The sequence below is a fragment of the Camelus bactrianus genome, chromosome 23, assembly GCF_048773025.1.
Source record: "Camelus bactrianus isolate YW-2024 breed Bactrian camel chromosome 23, ASM4877302v1, whole genome shotgun sequence".
Classification (NCBI taxonomy): domain Eukaryota; kingdom Metazoa; phylum Chordata; class Mammalia; order Artiodactyla; family Camelidae; genus Camelus; species Camelus bactrianus.
In genome coordinates, this window is record NC_133561.1 from 19,135,173 (window position 1) to 19,160,079 (window position 24,907).

The following is a 24,907-nucleotide window of genomic DNA, read 5'->3' on the forward strand; positions in this document are numbered from 1 at the left end:
AGAAAAAAGGCCCTTGATGGACGTTACCGAGGCTTTATGAGCCATCAAGTGCCACAGCTGGCTAGTTCCAGGGAACGTTTCCACTCAACGATTGTTAAGCAGCACGAGATATTTTATTATCTTTTCCCCTCTGTTTAATATGTTGTTCACCTTCTGCTGGGATTGTTAGCCTTGATTATCAATCTCCACATAAAAATATAGGGACGACCTATTCTTGTTCCTCTCCTGGGGTCTCCCCATGTTGCTCATTACTGTCGGAATCACACGCTGGTGAGCCGGATGGACCAGGACCATGGCTCCCAGAAGCCAACAGATGGATGGGGGAAGGAAGCCAGGGAAGCACTGACGGTTGTGGGCATCAGAAAATTACATGATTATAGCAAACAAGAAGCCAGCCACTGAGAAAGACTATTTTATTCAGCAGTGGCTGAGATGTACACATCTTGAAAAAAGTCAACTTTTTTTTTTTAATTGCACTTTTCCATTTCTTTTACAAAGGAAACCCGGTGGCTTTGTCCTTGGGGAGCCATTGGCTTCCTGTGTCTTTACTTTCAAATGCAAATCCCTGTGTCTTCCAAGCCCAGCTCCTCCCTGGCGATCTGGCGATGAACGCCGGACAGCCCTGCCTCTGCACTCCACACCCCTCTTCATTGTGGCGGCAGATACCAGCTGTATTGCTCTCCAGGATCCAAGTAAGCAGATGGCTGGAGTTCACGGTCCCCAAGCAGCACTTTACAATTCTACACAAAGCCAAGGAGAGAAGGCCAGGCCATCACCTGTCCTCTTTCTGAGTGATCGCACTGATTTGGATTTTTATTCCTTCCCGTCTTGCCTCCTTGTGGGCATGAAAGCATCCAGGTGCAGGGAGAGCTGCCTAGCATCTGCCATGCTGCATTCATACCCGAAACATCAGATTCCAGAAGTCACTCTACACCAGCCTGCCCACGAGTCTGCCTCCAAAGGAGAGGGTCCATGACATGAGCCCAACCTAGACTTGCCCAAGGGGCTTCTAAATCCTGGCCTGCTTCCAGCCAACTGTATGCATCTCCATCAGCTGACCTGTTGTTACTTGATATAAATGCTCAGGATAATGTAGCCATTTTTTTAAATGCTGGAAAAAGGACCATTCCAGAAACAGATTAGAAGAGCCATTATATTGGACCAGAGTCCTGATACACTGAGCTGAGAATTCCATCTCCTTCTGCATAAGAGACAAGTTAGTGGCCTCTATGGCATCAGCAGTTGGGGGTTTGCTCCTCACCCCTCAGCTCTAACAGCGTCCAATCAGCCTACCATCTGTGAATGAATCTGGACCTCCAGATTATAATCTCAGTTGGTCCCGTGTCTTAGGATGTGCAGGACAGCTTGCTTTATTTTTCCCTGATGCTGCTGCTTCTCAATCTTAAGACATAACTCAAGATTTAATGAATAACCTGTATACATGTCAAATGAGCTGCTCAGATCCCCTCCTACATCTTGTATTCCAGACTGAGGAGTTCCTCTACCCCCTCGATGGTTTTGCTTCCCTCTTATATTTTAAGGTGCACTTATCAAAAATCCATCAGAACCTCTAGGTTCACACAAATTTCTATTTTGTCCAAGGGTAAGATGATACCTGTCACTTTATTTCCAATATTGTCTGTGATAACGTCTAACCAGTTTTGCTAGTGTTGGTTTCCCGGCTGTAATCTTAGATTGAACCTTCAGGCAACTAAGTCCTTAGGTTTTCTTCGCAGCTAGAATCAGTTTCTCAGAGGCTTCTGTCTCATAGGATAGTTTGAATTATTTTACCTGAACCGCTTCTTCCTGTTCTCATGAGAGCTTCTCTGCTCATTCTCCTCCGGTTCATTCTAACCTTGATGATATTTTATTACCTGAAAGAAGTTAGCTTTGTGCACAAATTTGGAAATTTTCCATGCTACTTCTTATTGTGATCCCTTGAAATACATGTTGAATAAGGCCAGTTCAACGTGCTTTCCTAGGGGTTCCTATTATTAACACCTTTCCTTCCAGAGAAAACGATCCTTTATCCCAATTCTTCATTTACTCTCTAAGACAATTCTCTCTCCATCTCAGAGAACATTTTCCCTAATCCAAAGAAAACTCAATTATTTACATAATTGATATGTAATCAACTGTACATATTTAAAGCATACAATTTGGTGAGTTCTGTCACATGTATACACCTGTGAAACCATCACCTAATGGACACACCCAATACCAGGAAAAGTGTACTCATGCCCATTTGTTCTCCCTCCCTCCCTCCCTCCCACTCCTAGTCAACCACTGGTATGCTTTCTGTCATTGCAGATTAGTCCGTATTGTCTATAATCTTATACAAATGAAATCACACCACATGGAGTCTTCTGGTTTTGGTGGGGGATCTGGCTTCTTTCACGCACTATAATTATTTTGAGATCCATCGATGCTGTTGCATATACAACACAGTTTGAATATTCTGAGTACTATTCCACTGTATGAATATGTCACATTTTGTTTATCCGTTTACCAGTTGGTGGACAATTGCATTGTTTTCAATTTTGGGTTATTATGAATAATATTACCGTGAACATTCATGTACTTCTTTATGGGAACATATGCTTTAACTTCTCTTCAGGAAACACCAAGAGTGAAGGGCTGGGAGTATCATAGTATAAAATCACTCCTCCTGCTTTGGGTGTGACATATTTTTAAAGGCTTTCTGAAAATCTAGGTAGAACATGTCCTAGGTTTTTCCTTTGTTTATGCATTTTCTCAGAAAAGGTAAATATAGTTTTCAAACAACAAAATGAAGAAGTTAAAGGCTATGGGGTCTGGAAGTTGTACCTGTGCTTATTTAGGACTTTCTTTCTCCACCAGGACTGTTCAACCTTAACCTCCGTAAAGGGGCACTACAGCAGGTGACCAGCAATCCCTTAGGGACAGGAGGGAAAATAATCTCCTTCCTCTTGGAAGCTCTGTGGTGTGCAGGGGCTGAAACATTTAAGAGGCTAATCAAGCCCATCCCACCAGCCCTCCTGAGTGTATTATTTGAGCCCAGGGAGGAATTTATGGCTCAGAACAGAATGGAAAAGAAAGACTTTCCTGTGTTTTGTTTCTGACGCTGTTTGACTTGCTTTGAAATTTACATACAATAACAAACCAAAACCATAATGAAAGACAGAAAGGGAGAGAAAGAAGAGAGAGTAATACAAGAGGCAGCTCAGAGGAAACAGACAATGGGACCGAGTTCTTTGAGTCTACGCTTCAGGTCAATCATTCCCTTATCCTGAGACTTTTTTTTAAGCAAAGGTCAAAAGATACGGGTGAATCACTGCTTGGCTATCAAAGCTGTGCTGGGAAGTCCTGTTTGGGCCATCGCCCTCCAATCCTCTTTTGTGAAGTGGGCAATCACAGAATGAATGGATGGTGATTTTGAAGTTCCAGTTGTATAGGAAATAGACTTTGTATTTTTAATTTATGAGCTCCTGTAGCAGTAGACGTAAGTTAGGATTTTTTTCCCGAAATGTGTAAAGAAGTACTAGTGATGTTTAAATTTACTGCAGCTTTCCCCTCCCTACCTCCCCCAACTAAGCAGGATCTAGGCTCCAGAAATCAATCTTCCTCATGTGCCGAGCTTTAAAGGAAAAAAAAAACAACATGGCAAGTAGTAAATCCACCTCAGGACTCTGAGGCTGTGGTTGGTGTTTAGGACCACAGGAGAAGCTTAAAGATTAACAATATCTGTTTTCATTTTCTCTCTCTCTGTGATGTGAAAGCTAAAACAAAACACTCAGCATCTTAGGTAACAAATGATATAAGAATTCCCAAATTATCCAAAAGACACAAGGATTCAATGATACCTGTCAACAGGTGGGGACACTGAGGAACAAAGGGTGAAGACGAGAGGTTGGCAGAGGAAGGGAAGGAGGCACACCCCCTGAGGACCAGCAGCCGAATGCTAAGAAACCAGCTCCAGGAGCAACCCCAGCAGGTCTCAGCAGGCACCTGATGGGTTGAACAGATTGGAAAGTATTTTCAAGTTAAACTGAATACCAATTCCAGGTGTGATGGTCAACTTAGCTGTCCTGTGGTACTCAGATGTTTGGTCAAACACCATCCTAGATGTTGTTGTGAAGGTGTGTTTTAGATGTGATTCACACTTGAATCAACAGACTGTGTGTCAAGCAGATTCCCCACCTCTCCATTATGTTAAAGGAAAATGCTCGCCTCAGGTGTGTGGTTGGGCAAAGTACTTAGTTCCAAGTGACTGGAAAGATGGCCCCACCCTCAAGGTGCAGTGACTTGCTCTCTCTCCTGCCCTGAGCTTTCAGTCTGCGTTGGAGACACTCCTTCCACAGTGGAGCTCAGCTACCCCAGGACAAAGCTGGACCCCCCCAGGAGGGAGAGAGGACGCTGGCAGAAACTCTCCACGGCAGACTCCTAACGCTCCTGAGATGCACTCGCCAAGTACTCACTGAGTCCCATACCGGCTCTAAGAGTTGAGGATGCAACAATGTTACAAGATAGACAAATGCCTCTTTCTCTGGATCTTACATGCTAGAAGGGGAGACCGGAAATGAATGCGTAAGACAATTTCCGATAATAACACAGGCTGTGAAGTCATTGTTAACTTCCAAACAACCTGAAGACTCAGGGACAGTGACAATGGGAGCTCTCGTGTGCTTCTCTGCCCTGGACTTTCATGTTGTTTGTAACTGTCCAGCCAAGGGACTGGCTGCTCCCTGGACGGGGAGCTCCCTGATGGCAGTGGCTGCCCTTGTGTGATCCTCAGTGTCTAACAGAATGCCTGGCATACAGTATGGGCTTACCTAATGCCTGAAGAATGAATGATGGAGTGGATACATGTATGGATGTCTGAATGAATGAATGAATGAGGATATATTGCCAATATTTTATGCTGGGTTTCCTTAGAAGCACTCCTAGACAAGGATGAACCTGCTAGTAGGTTTAACTGGAGGGTAATTCCAGGAAGCAGTGTAGGGGAATAGGAAAGTGTGACAGGGAGGGAAGGAAGTGACCAGAGGGTGTGTTAGCAAGCCAACTGCTGATGTGGGCAACTGGGGCTCAGTCCTCCTTAGGAAGTCAGGGAGGTATGGTAGACCTTACCTCAGTGTTATCCCAGCCAAGGGGCAAGGGAACTGGGGTAGTTAGCCACCAACTCCTGTCAGCCTTATTTGGGAGCTGCTCCCAACAGGATTACCTCCCTGGCAATCTGCCTGTCCTGTGTTTGAGTGCCATGGGCTTCAGCAGCCAGAGAAAACTCTCAGGCAGTCACAAGTCCTGGACCTTGGGAGCTGCAAGGTTTTGTTCAGAGAATGATGAGCAGAAGGGCATGGGTGTGTGGGGGCCAGCTGCCCTGCTGCAGGTGAATTCCTGGAAGACCTGGAGCCAGTGTGTGTGAGGGGGCTGCAGAGGCGGCAGGAGAAAGGAAGTGCCTGCAAGGATCCTGACCGGCCAGATCAGACTTGATGGCACAGGGCTTGGTAATCCTCCTCTCTGATGTGTTTTCTACTCCTCAAGAGTAGAAACAAGGTCTTATTTTGATTTTAAAACATTTGTAGGTGGTGAGAGCATATGTAGGGACTTAAGACTGTTTAGGGTTTTTTTTTTTCATCCCTAGAAAGTGCCCTTAAAATTCTGTATAGCCAGATTCGGGAATGTTCTGCTTTCCCCACAAGTGCCACCTTGCCGCTTTAGACTGAGCACCAAAGAGACAGAGATAATAGTAAATGAAAATTTATTTCAGAAAAATGAACGACGTTTATTTTTTGAAGTGCCTAAAAGACTGGAAACAAATTTTGAGTGATGGTTTATATTTTCTCATTTTTTCATTCCAAGTGGCCTGCCTGCACTGATTGCATCCTTTTCTCTACAGGCCTCGAGAGAAATTCCGCCTCTTTGTCAGGGCCAAGGCCCTTTCAGTCCTTTGCTAGGGTTTAAAAGGACAAACTATGGACTCTTAAGGCTTTGGTTTTCGAGGGTGCCAAGAAAATGACACAGTCCATTATTTCTAGGCTCATGAAATTATATTTCCTGAATTCCGGTATTCTTCATGAACAAGCACACCAGGTGCCAGGCAAAGCATCTAATTACAGTGTGACGCGAGAACCATTTCTGCATCAGCTAAATAAAAAGATGATTATCAGAAACAGTGTCCTGCTGAATCTGTCTTGAAATCAATAAGGAAAAATATTCCATGTATTTTTTTTATCCATCAGAATTATCTTTATCATTAAAACTAGTACTTGGAATGACAGTAACTCTGAGGCTACACAATCCCACAGTTTCTTTTAAGTATTTGGTTCTTTCGAGAAGCAAGACAGACCTAACTTTTCAAGCATGGTTGATTCATTCTTTCAACATTCAGGTGCTGAGCATGATGCTAAACGCAGTAGGGGATTAGACACACTTCCTGTTCTCATGAAATCTCTACCTTAGTAATCAGACAGAAGAAAAAGAAAAATTTCATTATTTCCGTTTTAGAGGCAAGAAAATACAAACCCCACCTTCAGGGACGTCTCTCAGTTATAAAAAAGCAGGGGCTTCAACTAGGTCTCTGTATGTTTCAGTTCTACCTATTTGTCTCCCAATTATTATAACAGTATTTCCTAAATTCCACCTTCCTGTACCCTCAATGAGGAGCCAATTTCTTAGCCGATAGACAATGCCACAGACCGATGTTTTCATCAAGGCTATGATTCCACAGCACACTGAGTCGCTACCCAACACCACATAATATAATACATCTTTAGTTTCTATAATGTCTTCCACATGACTTTATCCCCAAATGCTTTACATACTTCACTAAGACAGCTATAGAATTAAAATAATAAATCAAAGCAACAGACAGAAAGCAAAGAGGTTTATTCAAAGGAGGGAAAGACAGGTTTTCAACGAGACAGGAGAGAAGATGGAGAGCCCTACTTCATTTGTGTGGGTCCTGTAACTCATAACTCTTTTCTCTGTTTTAACTCTTTCTTTGGTTTCTTGTCCCAGGCTGTACCACTTGTCCCGTCTCTTCAAATCCCCCTGTTGAAAAGACAGCCAGGTACTTATATTTTAATAAGAATCTCCACTTTTCGGCAATGCCTTTTTCCATGCTTTGTTACGATGTTATCTCCCCAAACACCCTAAATTTAAAAGCAGAATTTAATTCCTAAGCATGTCGTTTGAATTTAGGGGGAAAAAAATGTGAACATCTCAAAGAAATTCAGTGGCAGACAATCTGGAGACTTAGCTGCCTATTTCCCTTTTAGTTTGAGATTAATTCATTCATTTGTTCATTTATTCAACAGATATTCATAAGACAATAGGTATGATGAGGGAAGAGGGGTGCAGAGACAGAACAGTGGTCACATTAAACAGGGAGGTCAGGGAAGGCCTTGCCATTCAGTGGCATTTGAGCAAAGATCTGGAGGAAGGAAGGGTGGAGAGAATCAGGTATCTGGAGAAAGAGCAGAGGGAACAGAAAGAGCAAAGTCTATGAGGAGGGAATGGTCTTGGCACTTTTCGAGGAACAAGTGAGGTGGTCAGTGTGCCTGGATCAGAGTAAGACGGGCGAGGGCTGACTATACAGACAACCTTGCGAGTCACTGAAAAATCCTTAACTTTTACTCAGAGTGAGACAGGAAGCAATGTTTTTGTAACCAACAAAATCAGAAAAATAGAGTAGTTGGTAAAATGTTTCTCCCTGTAGCTTCCGTGGTGGGCTTTGCATTCAGCCTCTACTTTGGTCTCACTGGTCATCCTCGTGTTGAGACTTCACAATGGCCCACCCATCACAACCCACCTTGAGTTCAGAGGCAGGAGAGCACAGTGGCTAAGAGCATTAGTTCATTCACTCAACAAACTTGTCTTAGGTACTCTTCAAGGCATGAGGGCTTTAGCCAAGGACAAAGAGGCAAATTCTCCACCCTTATGGAGCTTGCATTCGGATTCATGGGCTCTGGAATCAGACAGCCTGGCTTAAGTAGGTACTTAAGCCATCTCCTTCCAGCTGTCTGACCGTGATGGAGTGACTCACCGATCTCTGCCTCAGTTTCCACATCTAAACAATGGGATGACAAGAGGGCCCATTCCTGGGGGCTTTTGAAGTTTCAATTTGGGTAAAGACCTCAGAATAGTGTGCGGCATATGGGAAACCCTCAAGAAATATGGGCTGTTGTTATTTTTAATGGGTAAATACTGAAGAAAGGAAACAGGTTACAGAAGAATCTCAATAGGGTGGGGGTAGAGGTGCAGACTAGGAAATACATTTTTAAAATACATATTAGATCAAATCGCCTTCCCTCCCCATCCATCTTCTCCTTCAGGACTCAGGTCATTCCTCTGTTCTTTTTGAATCAACTCCACACCACCTTATCCTCCCTCTCCAGCCTCCAATTCAAAGCATGAGGGTATCAACAAAGAAAGTGAACATTTCCCCCTTTGACTTCCATTTTATTTACTGTTTTGGTTCATTTTCACTGTCAGGGTCAGGGTAGAATTCCAGCTCCCCAGACTTGAGTCACCACCAAGCTATACAGTCATAGAATTCTTAATTGTGCCTCCCTTTCTTCTTTTTGTTTTCCTTCTTATTGTCTGAGAGTTTTTCTAGGGCTATAAAACTACAGAAAGAAGCCTTTCAAAAGACTTAGAAGTGTGTAGTCCGCTCACTGGAGCCTCAGTAGGGAGGGCAGAGTTTCTCTCTGTGTGGGTCACTGATGTTTTCAACCACCAGTGGCACCCGGTTCTTTCCTGGTGAGGCTTTAACAGTCAACTGTGGTCCTCGGCCCCCTGTGCTGGCAGTTCTGTTCTCTGAGCCATGATGCCTGATCTTCACGATTGCCCTGGAGGTCCCAGGTGGTCATTAGGAGGGATTGCAAGGTGCCATGTAAACAGACAGTAAAGGTAGGCATGACACAAGTCACCTACTCAAAAGAGAATGTGAGAATTCACTGGATTGCCCATTGAGGGTAGAATTCCATCCTTTTCATGGCAAGTGCCATCTTAACATCATCTCTAGGATTTAGATGACGTTTACAAAGTACTAGCACATTTTCACTTAATCCTCTCCATAATCCTATGAAGTAGACATGATGATCTCTGTTTAACAGAAGAAACCTAGGCTTAGAGAGGTTAAGTTACTTGCCTAAAGTCAGAATGTCAGTGGCAGGCTGTGGATTCATCACAGGCCACTCCATCTTTCTCTGCTTTAACCAATATTCTTCTCCCCACCTCAACCCTTGAATCAGTTTGAGAAAAAATTCAAAATTACAACTAAAAACAAAAAATAAACAACAACCCCTCCCCAAATCTACAATAAGAACCAGAATGCCTACCCCTAAGAATATCTGACAAGAATCACTGGGGTCCATCAGGCTCACTGGAATTGCTTTGCCTTCAAGCATCCATACCAAGGCATGAACTGGATTTTCCAGTGAGGCAAAGCCGTAAAAATGATTCCCAGATGTTGTGAGCTGACTGCCAGCACCCAACTGGCCATCAGTCAGACAAAGGACTTGTTTAAGTGGGAAAATTCCCCCATCTTAACACATTCCCTGCAGTGAGAGATGGGAGGGGGCTGTAAACATTGACCATTTTCTTTACTAGAGATCACCAAGTCAGAATGGCATGGGCTAAGCCACGAGGGCCAATTCTGTGATGGTCTGCACACTTCAAAACAGAACAGTCCTGAAGGTTGCCAGGGTGGGGTATGGGGAGTTAGGGTTCTATATCTGAGGTGTTGTAGGATTTTGTTGAACACAAAGGATAATAGTGTAGACACTGAATTCTGGCCACTTTTTCTTCAGTGCTTTCTCTGTCTCTCTTAAGCAATCAAGGATTTGCTTCTTCAGGCAGCAAACACCTGAAACTATTTCCTGGGGCCCCTGAAATCAGACAGCACTAAATATACATTTGGCTCCTTCTTAATGTTTTCCTTTCATACTACAACTGATGTGTGTTCAAGCAAAACGATATTCACAGAACTATGATTCCTAAACACTCCTTGCATCAATCAATATACATGAGCCAGAGTCCCTTCTTTTCTGAGAAGTCCATGGAGTCTTTGCTAAGAAATGCAAAGCTAGGACCTGCCAGGAATAAATAAACAAAAAATTCAGAGGGTATGGTTTTGGTTTCTACCTCAGGCCCTCCAAGATCACTGCCCTGACACTGTTTAGCCCTCAGGGAAGGGGCAGGAGCAGTTGATGCAACACAAGCCCAGACTGTACCTTTGTGCAATTGAGAAAAAGACGTCCCTTTGGGTAGACAGAGCCCAGTGAGAGGTACCTCAGCTTGGCCAGCAGAGTTTGGGCCAGATTTAAGCCCTGCTCACCCCTTCAATGTTGCCCTTGTCCCCTGAGCAAATGGCACCATTACATATGTCAGCCCGGACCACAAGTGTCCCATAGGAGGTTCAATAGCGGCCCCACTTCCACGGGAGCCATGGAGGAGGCAGACAGGGAGCTGGAGTGGGGGAGCCGGGAGTAACGGGAGAAAGACGGACAGGGACAGACAGTCAGAATGAGACCCTGGAACGAGCTAGGAGGCAAGGGTGGGCACAATATGCTTCAATGAAAACAAAACAAGAAACAGGAAACATCATAATCACACAGAGAAGTTCCACAGTATGAGCTCCAAAAAGCTCTTAGTGCGTTTTTTTAGAGAGGTATCATTCTATTGTAACGACACGGGGCTGGAAATTAACTACCAATCTGTAAAATTGGAGGCAGAACGTCTACCCCGTCTTCCCGCAGGGAACTGGCAAGTTAACAGGCAGTTCCTGTGCACCCAGCTCTGCTTTTCTCCTCCTCCATCACCCGAGACCCTCTGTGGTGTGTTTAGGAGAGTTTTCTCTGGTAATAATTGTTAATGTATTTATAATGGGAAGATGTGAGCATCCCTAAGGGAACTGTACCTGATGGAAGAACAATAGAACCACGAGCAGTTTCACACTCCTTCTCATCCTTCTTTGACTTAATAAGCTCGTCGCATATAACCGACTCCTACTGTCATGTGTCAGCATGCCCTGGGACTGAAGAAAGCCTTCGTGGTACCAGATTATAAACGTATAGTATTTGCTATAACGGGTGAAACAAGGCGCTATTTGAGTTGGCTGTCAGCAAGCACGTGGGAATGGCTTTTAGGCAGCACCTTCTCTGTAGCAGTAAGAGCTGTGTATACAGCAGCACATGGGCACAGAGCTCTAAAAGCAGGCCCCCCAAGGGGCTGGTGAACCAAGCAGCTGGTCTGAGGGCAGGGCCTCTGGGCCAGGAGTTGGCCCTCGCAGCTCAGCTTAGCCCCAGCCCCAGGACCCGAGCTGGTCTTGGTTTTAATGCCACAGCAACCTCTGGCCTCAAAGGGATGCCAGTTAAATCAGTCATCAACAGTCAACAGCACGTCAAGGATCTTGAAGAAGGCCATTAGGTCCTACATGGAACGGCCTAAGAGCAAAGATGGAAGAAATTGCACAAGAGCTGGAGATGGACAGAAATATAATTACATCCCTGAGAAGAGAAGGAGTTCGGGCAAAAGGCAAAAAATCAGTAGAAGGAAATGAGGGACAGGACAGCTCGGCAAGCCAGAGAGAGAAGGCAGAGCAAGTGGATTCCACAAAATGTGTTTGAGGGCAACCCCATATTGAGGCAGACATCAAAATCTATGCAGAAAACTGCAAACCCAGGAGCTATGTGTTTTTAGTCAACAGAAGAAAATTATGTAAAGGTCAGAATCTTCAAGAAGAGAGCCATTATTAAAAAAAAAAATAACAGTCACTGGAAAAACAGAGGAAAAGAGAGCAAGGGAGAAGTTCTAATGAATGTGATGGACCAACAACGAGCAAATGGACGGCAGAGGAGTGGAAGGCACTGAGTAATCTGAAGTAATCAAAACCTATGAGAACAGATTTCAAGGCATTTGTTTACATTAAGAAAATGGGGAAGTGAAAAAAAACATTAATAACCAAAAATACCCTTTATATAATTTTACTTGAAAATTTCATTTGAATTTGGTAAAAGTCATGGTCTTACGAAGGTTGTAAACTAAACATAAGAGCTGTAAACAAAAACTATTACAATGAGAAGTGGTGTCTAGAGACAGAACTGAAAATCCATGTGTTCAACAATGCACAGCAGCTTCAGTTTTGCTGAACTTGCCAAACTTGAACTTGCCTTTGAAAAGCTCATGGCAATTTTCACTATTTTTCCAATACTTGCTCTGAATATAGATTAATATCCTCCAGAGCCTCATTTTCGCCATGAATTAAAACCACCACCACCACAACAATGACACAATTATTTGGGGAAGAACCTCAATGCAAAGATAATTAGATCATCTGAAAGATTCATCTATTTACCAGAGTCCTGGGAGCTTCTGTGCTTGTGGCATTTCCTCACATTCTGTTCCATCTCGTTTTTCCCTCCCTGAATGGCATAGACATGACCTCCCAGTAAGCTTGCTCCGTGGTCCCAGACAACACAGAAATTCATATACAAACAGCTAACAGAATGGCCCCGTGGTCAGGTGGCCACCACATAGATATTTTCATACATTCAAGTTGGCCCAATTATTCATGGCAGCCAGGTACAACCAGCACCTAAAAGCCAGTCTCCCAGCCAGCCCCAGGTGCTGCCTTTATTGTGTCTTAATTCAGGATATTATTAGCCCTCTGTTCCTCCTCAAACCTGCTCCTTTCCTAATCAGAGCCTCTTCCTTTTATCTGTGCTTTGGATGTTACCATTCCTAAAGATAGCAAGAAAAGCCAAACGATATTCCTTCTCACTGACACACAAATGAAGTCTATAGTGAATTTCCACTTGTATAGCACATGCATTACAATTTACAATCAGAGCAGCCCTGAGAAGATGAGGAAGCTGAGGCAGACCTGGAATGCAAACCACGGGGTCTTCGGATTTCATATCTGACGCTATTTAGTCTACACCCTGCAAACTCAGGAGCTCAACAAATCGTAGGTAGAGAAGGTTTATCTAAGGTTAACTTACAAGTATCAAATAAAAAATGAGTCACAGAGGAAAAACCAGAGGAATCTGGTTTCTATTTCTGGCTTTGCTATAAACTACCTCATGGTTTGACTTTCCCAGTCCTCAGTTTCCTCATTCATAAAATAAGGAGATCAAATTAAACAATCCCTGAAGTGCTGTCCTGCCCAGCTGTCCTTTGTCCCCTGCCCTGTCTCTGCCAGGTTGCTAAAATTAGGCAAAAAACATTGTTGAAATATCTTTCTGTTTTGTGTCTCAGGTTTTTTTTTTTTAACATTTCTAAAATTATCAAACTATCCAGCTAGTCTGTCAAGAAGGAAAAAAACTGCCATCTATTTAACAGTTAATTTTTAAGCAGTTCATTTTCTGTAAGGAGAAGATAAATCTGGAAACTGCGGCCATGGGGCTGTGCCCACAAGGTCATCATCCTGTGGGGACCATCTTCAGAGCCACGTATCCTTAGAGGGGAGGTTCTCAACCCAGGCAATGTTTGGCAACATCTGGAGACACTTTTGGTTCTCACAACTGGGGAAGGTGCCGTAGGAATCTGGCAAGTAGAGGCCAGCGATGCTGCTGAACATCCTATAAGCACAGGACAGTCCCCTATGACAAAGAGCTATCTGGCCCAAGACGTCAGTAGTCTGAGTTGAGAAACTCTGCCTTAAGGAGTGAAGTCAAATAGCATCCCCAAACTCTTCCATGTGTTTTAACTAAACTGGTCCACATGTGAGGCTGACCAGATGGGCTCCCCTGAAAGAACCGAGAGTCTGGACACCTTTCTTACCTGGCGAAGAAGGACGCGGCCACCGAGGTGCCCGTGGAGGTCTCACTGGCCACACAGGAGCCCTGCGAGGCGGGGATGCTGCAGGCTGAAGGCTTGTCCGCATTGTAGCGATTCAGCGCCGCCTCTGTCAGGCCCTCCCGGCCAGTCTCTGTCATCAGCTGGGAAATCTGACAAGGAAAACGGAGACTGAGCTCATTACCTGTGGCTCATGGCATTTCCTGACCACCGCCGGCAGCATCTCTCTTGTGGGGTCAGGGCCAGAGCTCCGGGAGAGGGGGAGGCTGGGAGGGAACACGTCCCCCACGTGCAGTCAGTGACACGCTACATGGACACAGTGCACATGGTGCCCAGGGCTTCTCTAAGGCCATTTCCCAGCATCTTAGCTGGAATACCTCCTCATTTTCATTAAATATAATGGAATAAAATTACCCCGACACGGAAGTTTCAGTGAGTCCGTGTCTCTCCTCCATTTGGAGGGGAACGTAGGAGCCATTATCCACACTATTTGCAGCCCAAGACCAGACCAGGAAGACCAACTAGTGCCAGTTTCTTAGCAGGAATGGCCTCAAATGTTCCCAAATAGACAAGTGGGGCAAAGATATTTTATTAAGGGAGAAGTAACTCTGCAAGCGAAGGACATAAGAAATTAAAACACGGTTTGTTACTGTTGTCTGCTGTAGGCAGTCAGCAAACAGATGATCTAGAGAAGCTCATAAAAACAGTACTACCAATGAGGTGTTTCGGTTTTTGGTGGGGAGGGTTTAGACCATTTCAACAGACTGGATTTTCCCACTGGTTCATTACGATAAATAGCTTCCATTTTACTTGCAACAATTGCCTTTATAATGCAAGTTCTAGTGGGTGGGGCTGAGTCCATTTTGCCTAAATCCACATAATATACCCTGAAGACCCGCACTTCTGGGCCAAGTCAGATACTCATGTAGACTACACTTTTGGAAGGTACTAATCCCACGACAAATGTAATAATTATCCAGGCAAGTCTAAGTGTGCTATTTTGAAAGACTGTTACTTTAAAACTTCAGTCTGCTTGCAAAAAAAGGAAAAACTGTTAGGTTTTTTTTTTTTTTTTAAAGGAAACTTTAGTTTCAAAAAAAAAAAAAAGAACAAAAAGTGTCTCCAGTCAGCTCTTTAAATGTTGAGTGGAAAATGCTTCTAATTGCCTAGAAAATACAAGTGCAAGAAGGCAAAGATCAGGAACAGTTTCCACTTTGTAACCGAGCAGGCCAGGAGGCCAGTGAGAGTCCCATTTGTTACCCTCTGAACATAAAACATTTGTACTTTCCATTTTAAGAAGAATAGCGATTACTCTGAGCCCCATGGACTTGAAGCTTTGCTCTGCTTAAATTCATGCTCAGACTTGGAAAGCCTTGGCACTATTCAGCTGTCATTCTGCCAACACACACTTTCTTATTCTCATTCATTCAGTGCTTTGTGAGGAAACTCAACCCACATCAGAAGAACCACAGAGGAGGAAGCAAAAGCAGCCAATGGGCTGGAGGACTTTCCCTGCACTGGGCAGGGGCTGCCGCCCAGGGAGAAGGCCCATATCACTTCTCCTTGGGCTGCCTCTGCTGCCCATGGGGTGTGGGCTCCCCTTAACCAGCTGCCACTCTCCTGGAGGAATGAGGGGGCACCTGAAACAACTGGGGACCTGGCCAAGGCCACGTACACTGATGTCACCACAAAATGGGATTTATGAAGCAGCAGTGGTACAGGATGCCATCCTGGACAACGTCTAAAAACACAACCCCCAAATTCATAGCAGTTTTCTTTTCATCAAGTAAGTACAATCTCAGAGACACAGACACTGATTTTAACACAGAGATGTCTGAAAAAAGTCAGCAAACCAGTTACAGGTGTCTTGCAATTTGCTACTACTTCAAGGATGGGTTCGCTAGCATCATCTGATCACCTGATCTTCTGTTTGTTTGTTTTTTTGTTTCCTTTTCATTACTGTCATTGTGATCTGAAGTTTGGAGGGAAGGGAATGGAATTCTTCTGCCTCACTATGTATGAAGAGTCTTTGCAGGTGCCTTGCAAACCCACAGAGAAGCCTCTAGGATGTGTTATCAATAGTAAGCTGCCTAATGCAGAGACATGGGCTTCTCGGTGGTTCAAGATTCCCGAGTCTGGCCCAAAAGGAACGTGAGGATCCCGTGGGCACATGGCTCTCAACAATGTCACCTAGTGCACTGGCCTTCTTCAAAGAGAGCTACTGGCTACCCTGTGCCAGGCGAGATTGGATCTCTAACTCTTACAGAACTGGAGATTAGTGGACACGGGACATTCAACTCTCAAGTCTGTCAGTACAATAATTCAATAATCACTTGTTTTTAGAAATTAAACTTATAGAATGTTTTAGAGCTCAAAGGTATGTCAGGATCATCCTCTTCAAAACTCTCTTTCTTAATTAAGGAAACTGTGGAGCAGAGAAGTGATTTACCAAAACTACTGTGTGGCTGAGACCAGGACCCTGACTCCTAGGCCCGTACAGCCTCTCCTCTCTCCCTCCACCCCCGCTTCCCTCTCCCTTCCTTCCACCTGAAAAAAAATTAAACATAGAGGGGAAAAAAATCAAATAATAATAAAACATATACAAGTGTTCATAAAAAATAAAATTTAACATTTCATATCTTAGAAGATATTTTTTTTAAAAGGAACCAAATCTTATATAAAATTGAAGTTGCCCATGTTCCTGGTCACACTGCCCTTCTTCCCCCTGGTTTCCCTCTTTCCAGACACAGTCAGTGTCATGACTTTGGCGAGGCCGGTCCATGCTCTTCTTCACCACGTGCCTCCCATCACACCCACTGCCTCCCACGAGCTGGGCTGCACTCGCTTTGTGGTTCCTTCTGAGCATTCTCTAGGTTTTGTTCTGCTTGTTCCATAATGGGAAGAAGGCATCCCCCCAAACGCCAACTCCTGTAGGCTCTCATCACCTAAAAGTTCATATTATTTATAATCACATCCAGTATCTTCTCCAGGGATTACAAACTTTCAGAAATAATATACAAACAGCTAATCTACCTCCCCTAAACTCTCTGCACTCCATGTGTCTGGCCTCCCTTAAATTCCTCCAACATGCTCCTGCTGCCACAGGGCCTTTGCACATGCCTTCACAGTCCATCTGGAATGCTTCTTCTTTTCCTTCAGATCCAAGTTCAAGCATTACTTTCAGAGAAGCCTTCTTCCAGCCTCCTTCCAGCCTCTGTTGGATGCTTCTCCAGAACTGCAGTCTTTCCTTCAGTATCTTTACCTTGATTCATAGTAGGCATTTAATAGGAGGTCACTGTCTCTCACTATACAAAAGCCCCAGGACAGTAGTAGGTCTTAGGACTACCTCTGTATCCCTGAGATCAACACAATACTTGGTACACAGAGATGTTCAAAACATATTTGTGGAATAAATCTGAGCTATTCTTATTTTCTACTGTTCATATTTATCTAATTAAATCTTTTTTTCCTTAAGTCCTTTCAAGAAGAAGACTTAGTTCTTTTAAAAATGTCATTGTATTTCTATTTTGTTTGACTATTGGGATAGAATAGTAATTTTCCCCTCCCCATTATCACCAAAGTGTAATGTTTTGGCTCCACTGTGTGCTAGTTTAGGGATTAAGAACTGCCTCCTTTTTAGACCACTAATTTACTTGCTCATTTATCCACAAGAACGACCACATAGTAGGTGCTTAGAATATACCAGGCACTGTGGCAGGCATGTATGCAAACATTTCTTACAGCCTCCTGTATCTTCAATATTTACTTTTTTTCCCTTGACAGTTGTGTACACGTCACTGGCTCACCGGCTCTCGGTATCTTATACAAAAATAATCCACAAAATAGCTGATTTAAAGAAACTTCTGTCTGTTATTTTATGATTCTGAAAAATAGCAAAAATAGACTGGCTCTCAACAGAAGCAGCTATAGCTGCTTTAATTGAACAACTAAAATCATACCAATTCTAGACTATTCTGAGAGAGGGGAGCCCCCTTGTCAGATAAGCTATGATTTTACATACACATGCTGGGGAACAGGCTTCAGAATGCTAGGTTTTGATGGAGCTCTTCCTACCAAGGTACTGTCATGCTTGTTACCAAGAATTCCCTCCTCCTCCACCCTTCAAACTACACTGAAGTTGTAACTGAATTGTTCCACGATAAAAGAAACAAAGTAATTGTCCACTGGATGAAATTTCACTATGAAAGAACTCTTCCCATCCAAATTCTTTCTGTGGCTCTCTGAAACTGTGACAGCTTGTCACTGAATTGGTCATATGTCAAGCAGAGAAGGTTAAAGAACCTTATCTATGATTATTACATCGTCATCAGCAGAAGAAAGGATGCCCTTAGACCGGTCTACCCCTTTGCTGTTGATTAACCTCTTCTTTCTCTTACAAGCCTCATTTGAGACAATCAATATGAAGTTAGGTAGACAAGCTGGCTATTCTGCCCATTTCACAGATAAGAAAGCAGAGGTTCAGAGGGTTAGTTAGATGATTTGTCCAAGGCTGTTCAGCCATTCAGTAGAGAAGTTTAGATGGAAAGGCAGGCCTTTGATTCCATTCTTTATTCTTAAAAAGAATTATTATAAGATCTCACCTCAGTTACTGAGGCTTACTGAATAACCTGGGTACCAACTAGACTTGGGGGATTAGAGGGCGTAAACTTTACTTAGCCACTGACCTCAAGAGATTTGAAAGAAAGCCAGGAAAACTTGCAGCCAGCCAAACATGTGATTTCTCTCCCTCTCCAAAATAAGGGTGTGTGTATGTATGTGTGTGTGTGCGTGTTTGTGTATCTGTGTGTCTGTGATTTGGTAGTGGGGAGCTTCCAAAATGTGTTTTTAGCCAAATCTTTAGGTCAGAGAGTCCTCAGGGAACTGGAAGAAAGGAAGGAAGGTATCTGTGCTCACCTGCTGGGTTTCCTGGGCTGAGCACATGCTAAACCTGGGTCATTCCCAATGTGCTTTTGAAGGAAAGAGATGCTGGCTGAGCCCACTGGCTGCAGCCCCAGTCCTACCAGCACAGATGAACAAGAGAGCATCACTGGGAATCCCCTCTAGCCCAGCTTCCCAAGCCAGAGCTGGGTCTCAGAAGCCACGACGGGAAGACACTGCCGCCCTTAAGGGATCTGAGGGGCTTTCTTTCCACGATCAGTCTTGTGACAAAACTAACACCTACCCCTTCCCGGCTCCTTAGCCATCCCCTCTCCTTGGGGGGAGACCACCCACTCAGCAGCATTCCCTCTTCTCTGGGTTCTGAATTTTATTTCAGGGCGGTGGCCTTTCCCACCAGCAGGCGGGCCCTCCACACTTCAAAAGCAAGTCTAAGAGGGGCTCGCTTTTTGCTGCTGGCTATAATGAAGGCTCTGTTCTGTAAAAATCGGCCCTGAAGCCTTGGCTTCTCCAAAGGGTGAGGTGAGGAGCTTCCCGCGAACTCCAACTTCTTCAGTCACACAGTGGCCCCCACCTCTAGTTCCCAGGCCAGGTGAGCGGCAGGTCACATGGGGCTAAGGGATGGGGTGAATGGTCCCCACAGAACCCTCACTGCAGTCCTGCAGAAACTAGATTCTAAGAGACTGATGGTCAGAAAGCTGGGGCTATTTCCCCGGGGAAAGCAGCTAGTGAGGAGGAGTCAAAACTGGACCCTGATTAGTTTGACTCTGAGACATTTTCATTCTGCCCTCCACCCTCAGTCCAACCCCCTGCTTTAACTGTCCCCTCAAGGTGGCTCTAAGTGGCCCCCTCCCCGCAATCCACTGTAAGAGAAAAACACCCAAACAGCAGGAGTTTCTGGAAACATGGGCTTCACTGCACAATCTAGAATCAAGAGATTTCTTTTTACAGGACTGTGGTTTACTTCTGCTTTTCAGTCTGTTCTGAATTAATTTTTTCTCTCACAATACTGTGAAAGCCACAAGATTCTTCCTGAGAAAATTCAGATTCAAAAACCTCAATCTAGCCATCTAACACATTTGAAAAACATAAACTTCTGGGCAAAAGGATTTGTTACCTTGATTATGTATGCATGTCATAGTCTAGAAGCAGCAGCTGAACACTTGCCAGGGGATCCTGATCACTAACTTGGGGTGGGACTAGATTTTCACCACAGGATTTTGTTGGGTTTAGTTCTGATTAAAACCTGCTGTTAGCTCTCCATCTCGGTTACACAGGACTGTTTCACTAAAGCAACAGTGCCTGTGACTTTCAAATCACCACATCGCATCCCACGGGTGGTGGTCAGTTAAACACGGCATGTCAGCAAAGGAACCAGGAGCAGCGAAAGGGACGCATGTGTGTTTGCACACGTGTGTGTTTGGCCCACACGGGGTCCTCAGTGTGCATGGGAGTTTCCCCTATCAAGACCTCATAGATAAAGCTGCCCTCTACATTTTCACTTTGGGCAAGATTCACGCCTTTCAATCACATTTACATTTTCGCCCTGATACCTCAGTATGAGGAGCAATATACTTGTCCTCAAAGAAATCTCGAATCTTAAATTTGGTTATGATCTGGACCACAGAATCAAGACAAAAGACATTTGACTGTTGTTAACCAAGGTTGCTTTCACATCACAAATCACAATCTATAAGCCATTGACCTTTAACTTCCCACTGATGGAAAGGACTCTGAGAGCTTCCAAAGCGTGTCAGCATGGGGGTTCATCTTAATTTCATCTGGGTCAATGAATGGCATTATTGATCCAGAAAGCACCTCCCTTGGACTCTGCCAAGGCAGCAGGGAACACCAACAGTCTCCATTTCCTGCGTAGAGACATCTATGGACAGCAAATGCATCCTACTCAGTCTTTACATTTAATGACATTATGACCCCAAACCCTAGAAAATAACATCTAAAGCATTTTCTCTTAGGCAATTAATACCTTACTATTTTGGGATATCTCTTTTTTTCCTTTTTTTAAATTGAAGTATAGTCAGTTTACAATGTTGTATCAATTTCTGGTGCACAGAGTAATGTTTCAGTTATACATATACATACATTTATTGTTATTTATTATTTACTCTGTTACCTATGTTTTTATGGTTTTGCAGATAGTGGCACTCCATAAGTATTTCTGATGTGTGTCGGCACAAACCAACTCATATTTACCCTGAAAAAGACTGGACACAGCTAACGTTAACCCTTGGTGTTGTCTCTGCTGTCAGCTGTTGCACTCTTAGGGAATTAGTAAAGTAGAATATATTTTCAAAAGCCTATGTAAAATATAAATAAGATAAGCAAATCTGCAAAGGACAAGATCAAAAAAATGCCATCGCCAACCAAAGATAAACAGCTATAGCCAATCGGGCAGACCCTCCATTTCAGCCATATGATCACAGAAAGCTGATGGCAGTACCCAGAATGGCATCTTCCTCCAGTAATCACATTGCATTGAGACAGGCTCCCATTAACTTATTTAGTTTTTGCTCCTATCAGAGAGTTGAGGGGGGAGAGAAAATTTTGCATCCCCTTCTGTAGATGAGTGTTCGTGTTCACTGTAGGAGTCAACCTCCACTTGAGTCACTTCTGGGACTGACTCTCACAGCAGCTGGCAGAGGGTCCCCTCCCCTCAATTCCCACCCGGCCCCCCGGAGTAGGCTCCCCCGGGAGCCTACTTTGTGACCCAAGGACAGAGCAGCACAGAGAATTCCTGCCAACAGCCATGGGCGCATGTCTTACTTAGGTACCACTCCTCCTGGGAACCAAAATGCTTTCATTTTATGAGTGATGTTCGTTTGATCCCAGCAGGCAGAGAACAAGAGGAATACTCCACTCAGGAGGGAAGCACTGGGCCGTCTCCCAAGCCCAGACCGTCTCCTCTTCTGTGGCGTCTGTGCAGTTCAATGTGTCCAGACTGGCTGCCCTCAGCCCTCACCAGGTTGTTCCACGGCGCGCTTTTCTTGTCATGCTTTCCACCCCTGAGCGATTGGGCAAACCTGATCCCACTTTAACTTTAATCTCACCCTGCCTGTCTGTTCTCTACCTGGAAACCAGACCTACCCAGAACTGAAGTGATATATTGCAAAGGCGGCTCCCGTTTCATGCACAGCATCAAGCATCTTCCCTAACTAAGCAGGACTGCTAAGGGGAGGAGGGGCGGGAATGGCATCCATCGCAAGACAAGTTTTTGCTTAGAGGTCTCAGCAGACATTGCAGCAAGTTCACTAGTTCTGGCTCTTTTTGCTTGAAGAAAATCTACTGAAAATTAGGACAATAAAATGGATTTACCCCAATCTCATCTAAAGAAGTTTTACTCAAAAAAACAAAAACAAAAACAGAAGGACAAATCTTGTACAAGTCCACTTAGATGAGGCACCAGGAGTGGAAATGGTGGCTGCCAGAGGCGGGGGTTGGGGGATGGCCTGGGGGGTTAGTGTTTGATGGGGACAGGGTTTCAGTGTGGGAAGATGAGAAAGTTCTGCAGATGGATGGTAGTGATGGTTGCACAACACATGAATATACTTAATGCCACAGAACTAATGGTAAATTAAAAATAGTTAAAATGGGAAATTTTATATCATGTACATTTTACCACAATTTAAAAAGGAACCACTTAGGATAAAGAGCACCGGGAGACTGTTGACCTCAGGGACAGCCCAAGAATCTGCTCCCCGAAAGGACTAAGAAAAAAGCACTTGGACAGAAACCAAAGCTGTAAGGACAGTGGTCATCTTATTTTGAAATGTAGCCCTAACCCCAGGAGAACCACTCCAGGGTCAAACTCAGCATCTGGTTGTACCTGAAAGTTCTGAGCTACAAATGCAATGCCCAGCACATAATAGGGGCTGTAAATATTTCCTGAATGTTCCAGAATCACTTGAGTAAGTAGCTCAAAGCTTAGAAACCGTTCTGGTGCACAGGCCTCCCTCCTGGAACAGAGCAGAGGTGGTGAGATTTGACCACCGTGTGAGACTCACCTAAAACCGTCTCTGTCCAGAAACATCAGATGGGAAATTTTAGGTTATGTACATTTTTCCACAAAAAAATGAAATAAAACAAAAACATCACAACACCAAAGAGTTCATCCCCTTTTAGCCTGTCCAGCTGGCCTGTGCCTGCTTTCTCATTTTTGAGGTGTCATGAGGACTCTAGATGTTGAGGCCGAGTCAGAGAGCAGGGCCAAGTCCTCCAGGGACTCTGATGGTGAGTTTGCAGGTGGTGTCAGTGATAGGACCCCACCAGCCTATGTCCATGGCCTCCAGGAGATGGGGTCACCCTGAACCCTCAACGAGGGAGGAACAGGAAGAAGGGAGACAAGGAGAGCAGGAAAGCCAGGAGGAAGCCCCCACTGGAACTGGGCTCTTGGGTTAAACCTCATTTGATTTCTTCACACCTGCCCAAGTAAAAGGCCATCCTCCCTCACCCTCCCTGAACAGTCCGTTCACAGTCTTTCCTGACTAGGCTGGTTCAGATTTCTTCCCATGCTCACGGTTGTATTTTAGGCACTTCAGTGTGACAGTTCATTTTCCTCTAGCCCTTAGCAGTGCCCCCTCGAAGCTGGCCCCAGGCCTGCCCAGTGTTGGCCGCTCATGTGGGCGCAGATTCCCTCTCCGCAGCGGCCTGGAGTCAGACAGATGAACTCCTCTCCGTCCTGTCCGGCCACCCCAACCCCCAGCCAGCACCCAGGGGCCGTGACGGGATGCTTATGTCCCAGGGCTGGCTGTTTGATTACCCTTATTATCTTAGCTTGCTTTGGCTATAAATTTTATTAGTGGCCATAAAATTATCCATCCAGAGCATTTGACTCAGTGACCTCTTACAAAAGGGAATTCCGCACACCGGTGCTACCAGAGCCAAGGAGAGCTGCCCTGTCCTCACCCTCGATTTACAGCCTCACCTTCATCTAGGGTGATCGCCCTGTGTGATGAGATTCAGCAAACAGAGCAGGCTGCTCGTGTTTCAGGACACCCGTTATCAGGGCTTAAATCTGCTCCCTCTGCACATGATGACTCTTTTCTTTTATTCTTTGTGTCACTAGAAGGTAAAGGGGCAGGGCCACCCAAGTGGCCTTTAGAATCAAGACCAAGGTGCAGGATGCAGCAAAGGGCCAGTTGCATTTCTGTCTTGGACTCTTCCCTTAGATTTCTTAATTCTAAGATGTGCAGCTCAAGGCAGAGCTCAAATATTCTTTTTAAAAATATTTTATAACAGTCCACAAATGATAAATGCTGGAGAGGGTGGGGAGGAAAGGGAACCTTCCTATACTGTTAGTCGGAATGTAGTTTGGTGCAGCCATTATGGAAAACCTTACGGAGATTCCTCAAAAAACTAACAATAGACTTCCCATATGATCCAGCAATCCCACTTCCCGGCATATACCTAGAAAAAACTGTAATTCAAAAGGACACATGCACTCAAATGTTCATAGCATTATGTACAATAGCTAAGACATGGAAGCAACCTCAATGTCCATCAACAGATGAATGGATAAAGAAGTTGTGGAATATTTATACAGTGGAGTATTAGCCATAAAAAGAGAATAAAATAATGCCCTTTGCAGCAACATGGATGGACCTGGAGATCGTCATTCTAAGTGAAGTAAGCCAGAAAGGGAAAGAAAAATACCATAAGATATCACTTATATGTGGAATCTAAAGAAAAAGACAAATGGGTGGGAAAGGATAAACTGGGAGTTCGAGATTTGTAAATATTAACTACTATATATAAAACTAGATAAAAAACAAATTTCTTCTGTACAGCACAGGGAACTATATTCAGTATCTTGTAGTAACCTATAATGAAAAAGAATATGAAAATGAATGTATGTATGTATATGTATGACTGAAACATTATGCTGTACACCAGAAATCAGCACATTGTAACTGAATATACTTCAATTTAAAAAAAAAAAAAAGACACACATAAACTTATTTACAAAACAGAAACAGACTCACAGACATAGAAAACAAACTTATGGTTACCAGTGGGGAAAGAGGGTGGGAAGGGGTAAATTGGGAGTTCGAGATTTGCAGATTCTAACTCCTATATACGAAATAGATAAACAAGTTTCTACTGTATAGCACAGGGAACTATATTAAATGTCTTGCAGTAACCTACAATGAAAAAGAATATGAAAAGGAACATATGTATGTATATGGATGACTGAAATGCTGTACACCAGAAA

General features: G+C 44.1%; 1 protein-coding gene across 1 annotated transcript in view; it reads right to left on the bottom strand.

The window, feature by feature from the left end:
• KIF26B (kinesin family member 26B) overlaps window positions 1-24,907 on the bottom strand; it is a 428,220-nt gene that overhangs the window by 204,184 nt on the left and 199,129 nt on the right. Inside the window, exon 4 of the mRNA XM_074351720.1 lies at window positions 13,768-13,934. Coding sequence (XP_074207821.1) covers window positions 13,768-13,934 — 167 coding nt within the window. The remainder of the gene's footprint in view (window positions 1-13,767; window positions 13,935-24,907) is intronic.